The sequence below is a fragment of the Thalia democratica genome, chromosome 5, assembly GCF_965202585.1.
Source record: "Thalia democratica chromosome 5, ktThaDemo2.hap1.1, whole genome shotgun sequence".
In the NCBI taxonomy this organism is placed as follows: domain Eukaryota; kingdom Metazoa; phylum Chordata; class Thaliacea; order Salpida; family Salpidae; genus Thalia; species Thalia democratica.
Genome location: NC_139169.1, coordinates 41112931 through 41129826, shown reverse-complemented (window position 1 = coordinate 41129826; position 16896 = coordinate 41112931). Strand labels below are relative to the sequence as shown.

Below are 16896 nucleotides of genomic sequence, written 5' to 3'. Positions count from 1 at the left end.
GCGCTCAAATATTTGGTCCAAGGACCTGGTGTACGGAAAAACCTTTCGGTTATCGAGTCATACACCAGGATACAGTTTAAAGTCATGTCCAGGACAATAATCATTTTTTTTAGATTAAGTTTATAAAATAATTATATTTCAAAAATTCAAGTTTGTCTTAATGCGTTAAAAGAGCTGAGATTTAGTAGAAATATTTATAACAACTTTCAAGATAATGTCTTTACATATCTTAATGTAAAATATTTTATAACTTCTTTTTTTTTTTTTACAAAACACATAACGTTTAAAATTAAAACAGCGTAATACAGTGCAAAACAAAATAGTTCAAGTTTTCAAATTAATCAGGGTTGCAACTCGTTTTTTCTAAATTTTTTCCAGGTTCTCCAAATTTCTTCCAGGTTTTTAAAAGTACACATTTTAGGGTCTATTTTTAGTTTAAAGTAAAGTTTAAGGTAATAAACCGTGTTAAATAGTATAAGAACATTGAAAAGATACAGTAAAGCTACTTTATATATGTTTTTGAATAAAAAAAAAAAATTTTGAGGATGACAAATTTTTTTATTTGTATTAGATTTTTATAAGTCAAATCGAAATTTAACTACTGCACATGTGAAACTTGTTAAAATTCTATGTTTATCCAGGTTTGTTTTTGCCTAAATTGTCAAATTCCAGGTTTTTCAAGGATTTTCCAGGTAAAGTGGCAACCCTGATTAATATAGAACTTGAAACGATTTATTTTCTTGTACCAATTTTTAGTGTAAAAAAGATACAAGTTTTTTAGTAAGTTATCTTGTATAAATACACCATAATATTAACCTTTTCAGAAAACTAATCTATTTTTTGATTTAATGCTTAATTTTTTTTTACTAATAGTTTCAATTTAAAACAGTTAAGAAATCTAATTTTTTACTAAAGGTTACACATACATATACTATACATTTAAAAAAAAAAAAGTTTTAACATATAACAAAAAATATAATTTAAAGACTTACCAATCATTTTAATCAAAATACTTCCTTTCACAGATTTTGTTTTGAAACAACATCATCAACTTCATTCCAATCAGACTCATTATCAGTGCCACTAAATTATTATCAGTTTCAACTAAACTACTTATATTTTCTTATATTGTTTGTTGAATGTCAGTGTTAAAAAAATAATCATTATTGAAATTTTTGAAAAAATAACATTCAATATTAATTGTCAGTATGAATTTGTCACTTAAAATTCTATTTAACTAAAAAATTATTTTTGCTTTCTTAAAAACCAAACTGTAAATATAAGAAACTGTTTTTATTTAAGATTTTTTTTCAAATTACCAAATAGTTATTACACTAAATGCCGTATTTTATAAAAAAAAACGAAGTTAAATATTCAAAATTAGATTAGTAATACTAAAACATAAACAAAAATACAACTAACAAATTCTGTTGAACAGTGAATTGACGTGGTTGCGATACCTAAAATTATAAAGCATTCAATTTTATTTACCAAAGCATTAATTACTCTTATAATAAAGGTTGCACAATTTTAAAAATTGTAAAACATGTTTAGTAGTTGAGATATTTTGTTGTAGTACTTTTGCCAGTACATAGATAATTGTAGTAAAAGGTTGAACTTATTTTGTTCAGTCTAACAAGTCATTTTTTATTATAGTTTCTTTAAAGCTACGTTAAGAAAAATATAACAAAAGTTTTTACATTTTGGTCAAAGTCTATCATGTTTATTGTTTGACTGAAATTTCTTATGATCAAAATATGAACAAAACAGTTTGTATTTTAAAGCATCTTTTGACTTAGAACTAATTTGACATATCAAGATTTAAAAGCTAATGTATGTTTTTATAACACTAAGATTTATTTATAAATAAAAACAAACTTTAAAATTAACCATTCTAGAGTTATGTAGTTGTAATTTTTTACGTAATAACCTTACAGTTGGATCTTTATACAAAATGTATTAGTAAACTGATAAAGTCGCTATTTAAACAATACTTTAAAAAATTTTTATTATCTTTTAAAACTTATTATTTCAAAAGCGAACAACTTACGAGAACATTGCCTATTTTCGTTATTTGTCCTCCAGCGAATGAAGTGGTGCAACTCTATTTTCAAAATGAAACATTAAAACCATTACAAAACTTCTACAACTCACAATAGTACAACTCATTTCAATAAATACTTAGATATTTTTTAAATATTTCAAACAAAAGCAAAACGAAAATTTAAAAAAATTATACAGGTTTCAAGTGCAACTTCATCTTCAATTTAAATACTGAATCACATATTTAATAACTTATTTTTAAGGACATTTTTTTACTTATATTTATTATTACATACTTTTTTTAACTAGTTCTAAAAGTCAAATAACAGAAAGATAGTGTGGATTAATTCCAGAAGTAAGACCTTTAAAATAAGGATAAATTTATTATCTTAAAAAAATAAATGCTTTGGTTAAAGGTAATTTGATGAATATCAAGTCATATAGAAAAGTAAAATTAATAAATATATAAGAAATAAATTTTGTGGAAAATTCATATAAATAAGTTATAAAAAACTATGCATAAATAAATAAAAAATATAACACTTAACTTACTTAATTTGACTAAAAATGCAATACTTAATACTTCACAGCAAATAATATTGCTTTTATTTTAAAATTAATAAAAGAGCTTCAACCTTTTTAAAAAGAATAAATATTTGGTTTAGGGTTGCAAAAGGTTTTTTGAAGTTTTTCCATGTTCTATAAACTTCATTTAAGTTTTTTAAAGTACAATTTGTTTGTTTACTTTTAGTATAAAATTAAGTTCAAGGTCTTAAATGGTACAAAAGTATTAAGAAGATACTGTAATGTTACTGTAAATGTAATTATTTATTTTACATTATTTTCTCAATATAATTTTATATGATTGACTTCTCGTATACTATCGAAATTAATCATGTCACATGTAAAAGTTGTTTAAAATTCCATGTTTTTTCAGGTATTTAGTGATTTTTGTTCAAAATTCTAGGTTTTTCTAATTTCAATTTTTTTTAAATTTCAGGTTTTTTTGCCTAAATTACCAAAATCCAGATATTTTTTGGGTTTTTGGCAACCTTATCTGCTTACACAAAACAATCTATTTATCTATATGATCAGCATATTGTAACTTTTAATTTGCTGTTAAGTACTATAAATAAATATATTATATATATGTATAAATTGCTTAAATTATTCTATTTATAATCATAGTAAAATGAGATACAGTTTATCAGCCTATTGTGATTAAACTTTTTTACGATACTTTGTTAACTTTATAGTCTTTATAAGTCTGTTTATTCAATTCTTATTTCTTAATAGCACTCATCTCATTTTTTTCTTTTCTAACTTTTACAACTCTAGTTAGTACCAGAGTTGTCAAAGCTATTTTGTTAACTTATAAGATTTTTGAAAACAAGATTTTAGTTCATTTAAAGTATAAAATAAACTTGGGGTGAAAAAACTATCTTAAATAGTATACAAACATTGAAAAGATATTTTAAAGCTATTTTAAATGTGTTTTTTATGAATAGTTTTTGCAATGATACTTTTTTTTTCTTTATGATAGATTTTTCGTATCTAATCGAAATTTCGTTATTTTACATGTAAAAATAGTTTAAAATTCCAAGTTATTATCAAGATTTCTCTAACTTCAGGCTTTTTGACAACTTTGTATTACATTTCTAACTTGGTCAAGTAGGAAACGCTAATTATCAAGATGATCGAGTTATAAAAAAAAAGAATGCCAGTTGAAAACTAAATTGTTAGAAACACATTATTTACAAATATAGTTGTTCAGCTTAAACATGATATTAAACCTAGTTTTGCTTGTATTCAAAACTAACAAATTAAAATTCAATAACAATTTTTTAAGTAACGTTAAATTAAATTATCTATCAAAGTAAGAAACTTGAAAATAAATATTTGTATATGACTTATAATTAGTTAGTAGTTAAAACTAATGGAATAAACAAATACTTTTATAATTTACATTTCTACGTAAGTTACAACTAAATACAAGAAATTTTTAAAATACTTTATTATTATGTTATTATTATCCATTTTTGACTTTGAAATATTTTAGATTGTTTACCAAGCTTAGGAACTGTACCTGAAATATTTTACATATTATCATAGTTTAATTGTAATTAACATTTTGTAACATCACTGTAATTCAAAATTTTATATTCATATAATACGTTACAGTGTTAAACAATAAAACTTATGTAAGATAGATAACTTAACTTATTTAAATACAAATATATTACATAGTTAAAAAATAATTATTACAATCTACATATAAGATACTAAGCAATATCTTAAAAAAATATTAACCATTTTTACACAACTTAAAATTGACAGCTATTTTTTCAATTAGTTCAGAATAACTTACATTTTTTGCATTTTGGTACAAATTTGGCAGCGAAACAGCGCAAAGACTACCAGGAATTTTCTGCTTGACAAGGAAGTCACTTTTATTGTTTCTGATTGCGGATTTCAACTCGTTGCTGTCAGACTCCTCGACGCAAGCGGGTGTTCCACTTGTGCTGTACTCCGAATTATCCAACACACACGGCTCTGGTGAGTGGAAAATAATTTTAATTAAGTCTTTCTATGTAACAGTACTGCAAATGTTGCTACATCTTAAATTTTTTTAATATAACGAACCTTGCAGATTTTTTTGTAGATTCATATACTTTATTCTCATTGTTTCCTTGTCTTCAAAACTCAAAATCTTCATGCTTTTCATGAAATTTATGAATTCACTGTTTTCAGTTCCTTCGTAATTGTTTGAACTTGAGCATTTACTTCTAGATGCGGTTATTTTAATTTTGTTCGAAACTTCTTTTTTGGATTCATCTCTCTCATTATATTCCGGATCCTCTGTATCCGATTCAATGGATACTTTGAAAGATCTAAAATTAAGAAAATTAATTATCTTCATTTGCTCATATGAATATTTATACCAACTAAATAAACTAATAAGAATATCCTATTTTCATCACCTTACTAATCTTAATCAATAACCGTTAAAAAATTATATTTAGTAATGTTCTATAAGGCTTATTCTATAACTTATACACATAATACTATGAGGTGTTATAACAATATTTTTTTTTAATATCACTGACATTTTTTTAGTTAAATGATATCTAGAAAATTGTATGCAACAGTAAGAATTTACATACTATTTATACTAAAAAATAACCAAGTATTTTTTAATGAAATCCACAAGAAATATTAGTTTTTTTCGAAAGATTTTTGTTTTAAAACAACTTTCATTTCTAATTGCAAAAATAATTAAAACTCATATTTTTCAAATAATCTTGAGTAGTTCAACTCACTTGTCATCCGAAGAATCATATTGATCACTGACTTCCTGGATTTTTATTCTGTAATCAAAATTATATTCTTTTCAAAATGGAATTCGTTGAGGATTTAAACATTGTATGTAATAAACAAATTACATTACTTACATAAAAGTTACAACAGAAAAAAACAAGATTAAATGCATCAAAATTATCAATTATTTTTCAAGGAAAAAACAACAAACATTTCTTTCCTTCAGAAGTTTTTTGTATTTGTTTTAAAATTAAGGTATATAAAAACTATTATGTCAAACATAGAAACAACTTTAACCTTTTAAATTTGAAAACTAATTAAAAACTCATGTTTGTAAAATTATGTAAAGTAATAAAACAATTCTCTTTTCAAAAATTTCTTTAATTCGCTTTAATTTACCTGTCATCTGATGTTTCATCACGATCGCTGACGCCTTCGTTCATTATTCTGTTAAAATATAACATCCTTTTTCAATTAGATCAAATTTATTTAAGGTTAAATACTTTTTAAAACAAAAAATTTTATAATGAAACTTTACAAAACTATTTAGTTTATACAAACTTTAAAAATCAAAATTAAAACTACCTTTCCATGAATTCGTTGAAGTCCCGTTGAAGGTCGAAGTTGGATGGAGCAGCACGTGCTTCCCTACATCGGCAGTGAGTACCTGACATATTTCATTATTATGAATTTATAATTCATGTTTACAATAAAATTCTCAGGAACATCTTTAGTAGTGTTTCATCGTAATTTTTTTTAAATAAAATGTTTATGTTTTTTTGGATATATTCGCCAAACTCCTTTTAAAAGTATTCTTTTATACACTAGTTTCCGACTTCTATAGTTTAAAAATAATTTTAAAATTTATAAATAGCTTGGAAAATTTTAAATCAGTAAATCATTAAAGACTTATTGATTTTAAACAAAACAAAGTTTTTAATATATGTATACTTGCTAACAAAAAAAAAACTTTACGGCTTTGCTAATTTTGTGACTTCTACAACCAAAAAACTCTTTAGTAATAATTTTAAGCAAAAATAAATAACAAATTTACCTTTTAAACTGTGTTTCTTCACATTTAAATTTGAAAAAAGTTAACTTATGTTTTTTATCTTCATTTTATAAATAAAAAATAAAAAAAAATTAAATCAAAGGTGTGAATTAAAAACGGTCAAATATAAACATGATCACATAAAATATAAATTTTAAATGAAATTACATTCGATGGTATTATCAATCGTACAGATTTGTACAATATACTTAGTAACTACTTTTAAGGAAAAACTTTTTAATAAATTCATCATAGCTAATAAAAACTCAAACAAACATTTTTTAGGAGCTTCACCAATCTTAATGTACCGTGAAAACAGTGGTAAATTTATTCCAATCAACTGTAATAAAAATAGTATAAAAGTTTACTTTAATGTTTCGGTTGTGAAACGAAATCCTAACTTCTACTATAAGTTAAACAAAATTGTAAAATAATACTTTAATTCAAATTTATTGACTTAACCTTTTTGTAGAAGTATAGAACGAATTATTTTGTCAATGTATTTTTAGGTATTTGTGCCAAATTACTTTTTAATTAAAAACTTTTTATTTGCGACATAAGTTTTTAAAATACTTAGTAAATACTTTATATTAAAATATTAGTTTAACTAAAAATCGACTTTAAATACACTAATCGAATAACTTAATCAAAAAAAAATTATTCAATTAAACAGTTAAATTTTAAACCAAAGTTTATTTGGACAAATACACAAAATAAACTACTTTAGACCCTACAAAAATGTAAACAAAAAATTATACTACATAGATATGAATATTTTAGTTAGTTCTAATAAATTTGTGGAGTTTACCAGAGTAAACTATAAGCAAGGATCGGCAAACGCGGGCTCGCGGGCTAAATGCGGCCTTCAAAGTCAAAATATACGGAACGCAAAGTACTTTTTTAAAACAATAAAAAGAAAAACCTCGGTGGTAAAACCTTAAAATTAGGCTCTTAATTTATAATTATATTTTACTATTGCTCTTTTATTGCTAAATTATGATATTTTAGTCTTGTGATAGTATTTTTATATTAACTGTTACAACTATTTTAGAATGACTACGGTCTGCAAAGACTTTTTAATATCTTTTTTTAATAAAATTAGCTCACGACTTATAAAAGGCTGCCTAATCCCTGCACATCTGTGGTTAATATGTTATCTTATACTGATAATTAGTTTAGTATTTATATACAATATTTGAAATAAAAAACTAATTAACAAAATTTATAGGCAACTTAGTTTCATTTAATTTTTTTTTTTTGAAAAACTTTATAGTCGACACAAAGGTTATAATTTTAATTGTTTACTTAGTATATAAGTTTAAAAATAATTATTGTGAATTATATTAGAATTTAAACTTCAAAAAACAAGTGTTGTTAAAAATAAATGTTTTAGCTTATCTTAAGTGATTAGTTTTGACTAAACATTATATCAAGGGAGAACAGTTAGAAAAACATTTTGTGTTGTTGTACTTCTTATTAATTATATTATTATTATATTTTAACTAACACATACTTACCAAAGCACTCAAAATAATCCAGCTCGTCAAAATCCATATCATCACAAATGAGCAAAAGGATTGGCGGAAAATCTAAAAAATTAATTTTCAATATTATTTTCTTAAATGCCAAGAAAGTTAATGTTTCATTAACAGTCAGCATTCAAATTTATATGAAAATAACTTTTGTTTTTATTTTTGATATTTTGTATTACAAACTAATTTATTGACTGAAAAACATTAGTTTAAGTAATCTCATGGCATCATAACTTAATAATTAGCCTAATGAAATTAGTAAAATATCAAGCACTTATTATTTAATTTATTTTTTCATAAGTTTAGTGATATTTGCTTCTATGTAGTTCAATCAAGTTTGAAATTCTTTATTTTATTAAATGTAAGAAACTAAACGTAATCGGAACAAACTTAAAATCAGATAATAATAATAAAGATTGGGTGTATTTTTTTCAAACCTTTTAATATGAAAGAGTAATAATGCCCTGGAGCTTTCAACCCTGGAGCTTTTCGATTTAAATTGTTTAAAATAAAAACACCATAAGTTTTTAATTATTTATCTATATACCTCACTAAAAATGAAACAAACATTGTTCAATATACCTCCTATTTTCAGTTACATTCGATGAATTGGTATAATCTAGATTTATGTACTACGTCAGTGTTTTCAAAATTGTGAACAACAGTGATTGTATAAATCAATTAACAATGCATTAAAAAAAAGTTGCTTAGTATACAGTTTTTATTATATTTATAACTTTTTACTTAATTTTTCTGGATATTTTGTAATAGTCAACACAAATAAAGACAGCCAAACAAGTATAACACTATTCTTAGTGAAAATAATTGGATGTTTAATTATTTTGTGAACAGATTTTTTCAGTCAGGAAAAAACTGTGTACATATTTAAACAATTTAGAAACATTGCAGTAGAAATATAATTCAACTAAAGATAACAAAAACTATAATTAAATAAACTAAATATCTACGTGTACTGTATAGTGATTAGTGAATAAGTGACCTAAAGTGCAATAAACACTGATAACAAAACTAGATGAAATTTTATTTCCGATATCTAGTTGTAAAAGCACAATATGTATGTTTTGCATTAAAATCAGCAACTGCTATGTACCACCGTGAAAATTAAATAATTAGTCATATTTAAATCTTAATAATAAAACGAACTAACAAGTGTTTAGCTAACTAAAAAATTGCCTCCATTATAAAAGAGACTTGATTGACGTGTTACAAATTGTTTTAGTAAGAAATACTCGTGCAATCTATTTTAAGAAGGAAAACAATTAAAAAGACGAGTGAAAATATGGACGTGATGCAGACAAAAACTAGCATGTGACAGCAAGACAAAAAGCTGCAATAACTTTGTCCCAAAAACACTTGTTTTTCATGAGAAAAAAATTGCATCATTTGTACAGAATAATTATTTGAGAAGAAAAACAATTAAAAAGCACTTCACATTTTTGTGCAATAAAACAAATAACAAAACAAGCACAGACTAGCACCTGATGTCGATGAACTTTAGAAAAGGTTGTTTTTCATGATAATTTTATAAATTAATTGTACTTGTGATTATTGTTTTCAAAAAAGTAAAAAACATTCTAGTTTATTGTTCAACAAATGCCCATACACTTCCTTGGTAAATTTTAATAGGATCGATTTTAATCAGTGCTTACAACAATCAAGTTGAAAGTTTTAATATAAAAACTTATATTTCGGAATTCCTACTTGCAATTGTACGTTATTATACCACATATTGCCTCTTTCTGAAAAACACGGTTATAAATTAACATGATTTTAATACTTTGCACAAAAATTTTATTAATTTTTCTTACTGTCGTTTTGTGCTTAAACCCGAATTATGACATAGCCATATGTAATTTTCTATTATAAGCATTTAAATTACATGTGTTTTTCACGAACTAATTTGAAGGCCAAATCTTAAAAATAAAAATGTTTAGAATAGTTTAAGAACCTGTGTAGCACATACTTTTCTTTTTTATTTCATTTAGTATGAAGAGACTTCGTAGATATTTTTATACTTAAGAAGCATTGGTCCATTATAATCATGAAAATTTAAACATGGAAATTATTCAAATAACATCCACAAAGCTTAAACTAAAGGAAGTTACAAGTGAATCAATTAACTAAAACTAAAAAGTGTGTTTTATCGTTTTAATCATTAATTCAATTAATAATCATTAAATTAAAAAAGCATTTTTTTTTACTATACAAAACTCAAGTTTCAAGCTGTTCAAATAGACTGTTGTCCATACAGATTTTATGTTTTTTTACCAAGTGTTTAACTTAGACATAATTTTGTTTTGTATTATTATTAATTTAACTACTACTTTTCATTATATTTGTAGTTAATTTAATTATAAATTTAATATACTTAAATACAATCAGATGGTGTTAGGTAATTAAATTTGGACCTTTTAAGGTTTATGTAGTTTGATTAAAAAATTAACTTAATCAAGTAATTTATAATAATTAGACAAAACAATAATTGCGTACTCTTTTTTACAGTAAGAAATGTTTAATTAAAACGTAATTTACAAACTACAACATCTTGTGTTAATAAGACACTTGTGTTCAAATTACTTAAAATTTTGTTATTTATGATAAAATTGATTGAAATTATCTAAATCATCAACTCATTGCTACATTTGTTGTCACAAACATGATCTTTTAAAAATTAAGTGGTATTACACTAAACAAAATATATTTCAGCAAGTAACTAAACTATAATACATATGTTTTCATGCATTTTTTAACTAAAACTAATTTTGTTTATCATATCTGAAGAGAAAAAATCTTATAACATGTCACTCTGAATACCTCTTCGTTAGAAACAAGGGTAAAAATAAAAAAGTAACAATAAAATTTTTAAGTTTTATAATTTTCTTTATGAATTTATTTAAATATTTTATTTATAAGTATAACATTTAAGCCTAATTTTTAGCCAAGTCTTAAACAATAGCCTTATTTAAAGAATTATTTAAATTAATTCAGTTTAATTTTGAAAAAAGAATATTTTGTTGTAAAGAAACTTTACTTCATCGCATTAGTATTTCCAAGTTAAATAAATTTAGATTAGAAGAAGTTTTGGGAATACTGTTAATTAAAATCTAAGTGGGGTAACAAAAAAAAAATATTTATAATATTAATACGAGCTCGTAAAATCTGAAAGGTTAAAGTCTAAAATATAAGGCAGATTTATTGAGTATAAAAAACATTTAACTTTTGGAAATGTTAATTTTTGTAAAAAAAATTCCGTGCTAAGGTATGGACAGAAAATTTTTAAGTTTCAATTTTCTAGGATGTTAAAATATTCACCAAATCCTTTTCTTTAATTTTTTGAGTTATAGATCTCATTTTGTAGAACACATTAATGACTTTTAAACAAAAAGAGGTCGTTTTTTTTTTTAAACTAAAAACTACCTTATGGGCAAATTAGTCAATTAGTTAAATGTTAGTAACCGACTGACTGTAAAATTAAAATATTGATTAAAAAAGGAAACAAACTTTTGTTAAATATCATTATCGCTCTTTTGGTAAACCAAACGCCATTTATAAAGAACTACAATATTGCTTACTTATAATTTATACATATTGAACTCACTGAATTGGTAACATAGTATATATTTAAATTATTAAAATATTTAAGATAAAGCTCTAGAAAATAAGTTTAACCTGAAAACAAGGTGGACATTGGAAAATCCTATGATTTTCATCAAAGAAATCATAAAAGGAGTTCAGTAACTCAGTATTTACAAAAACATTCGGAAATAAATTTGTTAGTGGTACACTTTTTATTTTTGATTTTTCTTCCATTAAAATAATAAGTACTAATGATAAATAAAATAGTAATAATTTAATAATTTATTGAAAACTTTAAAATGCATTTGTAAAGAAAAAATCTTCAATTAAATAATATTATTGAACTCAAAAAACAAAAAAGTTTATCTGTAAGCCAAGTAATAATCCAATAAGCAAACATAAACCTTTTTTTTTTAGATACCCCTTTTTAATTAGTTTTATTTTACTTGATTAAAAATATTGGCGTAAGTTATTAATAATATTTTAAGTAAAAACTTTATGTTTCCTTTCTGAAAAAATTTTGACTTAACTAAATTAGATATATAGTTTTTCAATTAAAAAAATGTTTGTTAAATCAATACAAAACTTGGCAACATAAAACATAAAGTGTCCATATAACATATAATTTCTAAAACTATTTAGTTTTAAAGCCATAAACCTTTTTTTGTTACTGAACATTATAACATTAAAATTTGGTTTGTATGTATTAGTAAAAGTTTAAAACAAAATAATATGTAGTTTACTTGTTGACTAAAACAAATTATGATTGTTAATACATGTTATGGCTTGATTGTAGTGATTGTTTAGAAAACTTTTATCTAAAAAAGGCTCTAATACTTTCAGGAAAAAAATTAAAACAGTCGCATCAGAAATACTGAAATAAACATAATATTAAAATATTACACACTTGAAATATTCTTAAATATCTTAAATAATTTGATAATAAGTAATTTTAAATAGTATGACGAGTAGTTAAAATAACTACAATATACATTAAAATATCTTTATTAACCTAATATAATTCATGAGAATATAAACATTACTCAAATTCAAAAGTTTTACATCTGCTAATAAAAACACTATAAAACAGCACAAACAGCTCCTTAAGTACAAAGTTTAAAAACGTGAAACAGATTGCATGCAAAAACAATTTATACATAATAAACACTTAGTTTTGAGAAATTAATTTACAGCCATATTTCTTAGTTGGAGTTACTTTTTATAACATTTGTTTATCACTTTTTATACTATTTTTGATCCTGTAAAGACCGAACTCAAATATTTATACTATCATTGGCTTAAAGAAGACCTTTTAAAAATCATAACAAAAAATATTTCAGTATAAAGAACTTTTGTTCGAATCAAAGATAAACTTTCTATTACTATATATCATTTTTTAACTTCAGACGTACTTTGCTCGTCTGATTTATTAAAACCCAACTTATTTCTACCTTATAATATCATATTGTTGTCCTCTATAATAACAATACAATCTCATCAATTTAGCATACTCTCAAATATATATTTGCATAAAATTACTTATAATACAAAAGTATACAAGAAAAAATACAAAACAATACTAACTTTTAAAATGTCAATGCTCTTTTCCATTTCACCTTTCGCAACAGTTGGCCTGAAAAGCCTATAAAATATTGAACTTTTTTTAACATCAAACACAAGCTTAAAAAGCTATGTTGCATTTTGGTGAAGTTAAGTATACAATTTATCAACTAAACTATCGAATTTTATGAAGTAAAACAACAACAAAAAACAAACACTGGGCTCAATAAGCTATCCGGAAACTTGATGACGTAGGTGGTCCATGTCATCAGAAACAAGTATATCATAATATACACCCCCAGCGCGTAAGACCTTGGCAGATAAATTTTTGTCATCATCTCTGCGTTTAATATTATGCTTAAAGATAAGCATTCACTTTTTTAAAAGTAGAATACAGTAAACTACAGCACAATTTCACATATTGAATGCAGGTCAAAACACGTAAACAATTATGTGTTTTAAGCATTTTTGTCATTTATTAATGAGTTTTGATCATATTTTTTAATACATTAAGTTAAGTTTTAAAAAATAAAAAACACATAAAACTATCTACTAATATATAATGTTTACTGAACGACAAATAATCACTAAAAAAAGTTTCTTTCAAGGACCTGGTGTACAAAAAAAAACCTTTCGATTATTGAGTCATACTCCACGGATACAGTTTAATTGTCTTGTCTGGTACAATTAAAATTATTTTACATAAAGATTAGATGAAGTCAGAAAATTATAAAAATTCAAGTTGCAAGACATAATATTGTTGTTAAATGGATTCATGAAAATTAAAACAGTTTCTTTTTACAAATTTTAGCTAAATATAACATAAAAGTTGACAAAAACAGTTATTTCTAAATTCAAGAAAATTTATGCAGCTGACTACTGCGACAAATGCAATTTTCTAATTTACTTTTCTATTTACTCAACAGATTCCTTTGTAAATCATTAAATATTTAGCTTGAAAGATATTTTAAATTATTAAAGTGTGGCATCAAACTAGGTTAACTATTTCTTTAACTTGAAAGTTGCTTATTATCTAAATAATATTTAAAGTTAAAACTATAAGTAACACATGAAACAAAAAAAGGTAAAAAATAAGAAACAGTTTACCTAAACATTTGATGTTTATACAGTTTTACTGGTGTTTTGTAATTTTATAGTAAAAAACCTCAGAATTTAATTATTTTTTTACCATATTGTTTAGCATACGAATGTATCCAACATTTTTTTCTCTTCTAACATGTCAGATAAAATTATATTTAAACAAATTACTTATCAAAATAAAACTCTATTTCAAACTTTATATTTAGAACTTAACTTATAAATAATATTAAAAGTTTTAATATAGCGAATAACTACATTTGTAAAATTTGATTGTGGTTAGTACTGCTTGTCACACTTAAAAGCTATAAACATACTTAATGCTTATTGTAACTTAAGTATTTAAAACATTTAAAAAAAATTTAACTTATTGAGATATTAAAATGTATGTATGTATAAAACAAAAATATAAATAAATTCAATAGTGACATCAAATATATTTTTAAAATCAAAACTTTTTTTTATCCAATATTATAACACAGTATACTTATAAAACAGGTTTGTTACTTTTAACCACAAAGTAAATACAAACAGCAACATGCTCTTGACTTTGGTTTTGTCAATTAATCTCTGTACCGACTATAAAGAGAAAATTTGATTTATTGAAACTTTTCAAATTAGTCACTTTTGTAAAACTTATTGTCTTTTTTTTCTTTTTTTTATATAGCTAAAACAGATTGGAGTATACAATTTTTCAAAGGAAAAAGCATATTTTATATAAGATTTTCAAGTACTGACTTATTTACCTTTGTAAAATTTTGTTTTTAAACATTAGAGTAATATTGATTCAAATAATATAAATGTCTTTACATGTCGAACAAACGAAGAACATTAAGAATATAAAATCTAAAACTTTTTTGAATTTATTTTAATACAACAAATTAATAAACAAGAATGGTTTTTCTCACATTCATATAAAAATAAAGTTAATTTTAACTACTAAGTTTTAAGGATGTACAACAAAACTGTTATTTATTTTAGAACACTCCTAATATTACTTGAAAAGTAATAATTTTAATTTGCAATAAAACATAATCTTAACTTTAATTAAAATTAGTATATCCTGTAAATTGAGATGAACATAATTGAATTTATTTAAATAAAAAAAATCTTTAAGGGCTTTACAAATTTTATACTTTGTAAGTAATATTAAATTTATAATCCAGAATTGTTAATAAAACATATATTTATATGTATGTAAACAAATAATTCTAACAGTTATTCAAAACTAAAATCTAAAAAAATAGAATATGTAAATACTGAGTCCTAATATAACTATTAAAACATAACTTTTAACAGTTTTAAACAAGAAAAATACCAAATCATTTTGTTAACAAACAAAAGAACTATAAAAATTAGATTTACAAAAAAAATTAAAAGACTGAAAATTTCAATTTATCAAGAAGGCCATGAAAAGTTTTTTTTTTAAATGAAGGGTATTTTGAATTTAAAAATAGTCAAACTTATGTTTCAGTATACAATTTATCTACTAATTGATATTGAGAATTCATTAAAAAAATATAATTAGATACACATAGATATGAAAAAATGAAAAAAATAGTAGTTTAAAATGAATAATTTTAGAAAAAAAACCTATTAAAATTTTACACAGTAGTTTTTAGTGTATAAAAAAAGTGTGTTAAAAAAAAAAGTGAAATATGTTTAATTAAGCTTTTTCAACATATAAATAATGGTTTAAACAATTTTCTAATTAAATTATAGTTTAATAACTATCTAAGAAAATGGAAAAAATATGTTTAAACATATTTATTAAATTCTTCAAATTATTTTCCGAAATTCATTGATTTCTTAAATTACAACAAAGAATTAAGATACTTCAAAACTATTTTTTTTATAAATATGTTAAGTAAATTTTTCTTAGTCTTAAACTAAAATTTAAAAAAGTTAAACAACATATTTAAAAGTAGGCATACACACCTAATTGATAGTATTTGATAAAAAACTTTGATTTTATAAATGAACAGATTTACTAATTTATAAGCTAAAGACTGTCCTACTAGCTATTTATACAAAAATATTTTTTTTATGTCTTATAAATGTAGAAAGTCTGTAAATAAGAACATTTGTAAAACTCACAGTATTGCAAATCTTGATAATATACTTAGTGATATGTTTTGGTGTTGATCAAATCATCAAATGAACATTTATCAACATCAGTGTTTACAGAATTTTTTTTAAATTATTTATGCTTGGATAAATTTTAAAACCTTGTTAATTAATGTATATTATTTTACATAACTAAAAGATATTATTCGTTACTAAACAATAATTGTTATAAATTAATTACTAGGAATTTGAATGATTTTAGCTTTTATTGGTTGTTAAGTTTTTGTATAGTTAGCAATCTCATAAAAATTATTATTTATTACTGGATGCTAATAAAACAATTTCTAGATTTCAAGACAAAGTATTTCAATTTTTTTTTTTTTATTTATCATGTACTTTCTAACTTATATTTTATAATATAGTATTATGAAAACTAATTAAAAAAAAAACATAAATTTCTAATTTCTTAAAAGGGAACATTTTATGTTTTCACAGTGACAACTTTAACTTTATTAGTTTGAACAAATATACTTAAATGTGATCAAATCTTTTAATAATAAAAAACATTTAACTCAAGTGTATTTTAAACAGTTAGTTAAGTATAAGAGGCTAAATATAAAATATTTAAAA

General features: G+C 23.0%; 1 protein-coding gene across 1 annotated transcript in view; it reads right to left on the bottom strand.

Annotated features, from left to right (window-relative positions):
- The window catches only part of LOC145836535 (uncharacterized), a 35043-nt gene extending 18643 nt beyond the window's left edge, over positions 1 to 16400 (bottom strand). Inside the window, exons 1-10 of the mRNA XM_082944330.1 lie at positions 16297 to 16400; positions 13318 to 13441; positions 13126 to 13183; positions 7930 to 8001; positions 6689 to 6752; positions 5947 to 6028; positions 5761 to 5808; positions 5364 to 5411; positions 4687 to 4934; positions 4462 to 4596 (exon numbers count right to left, since the gene is read on the bottom strand). Of these exons, the coding sequence (XP_082800456.1) occupies positions 4462 to 4596; positions 4687 to 4934; positions 5364 to 5411; positions 5761 to 5808; positions 5947 to 6028; positions 6689 to 6752; positions 7930 to 8001; positions 13126 to 13183; positions 13318 to 13439 (877 nt within the window). The 5' untranslated portion in view covers positions 13440 to 13441; positions 16297 to 16400. The remainder of the gene's footprint in view (positions 1 to 4461; positions 4597 to 4686; positions 4935 to 5363; positions 5412 to 5760; positions 5809 to 5946; positions 6029 to 6688; positions 6753 to 7929; positions 8002 to 13125; positions 13184 to 13317; positions 13442 to 16296) is intronic.
- Positions 16401 to 16896: the final 496 nt, after the last annotated feature.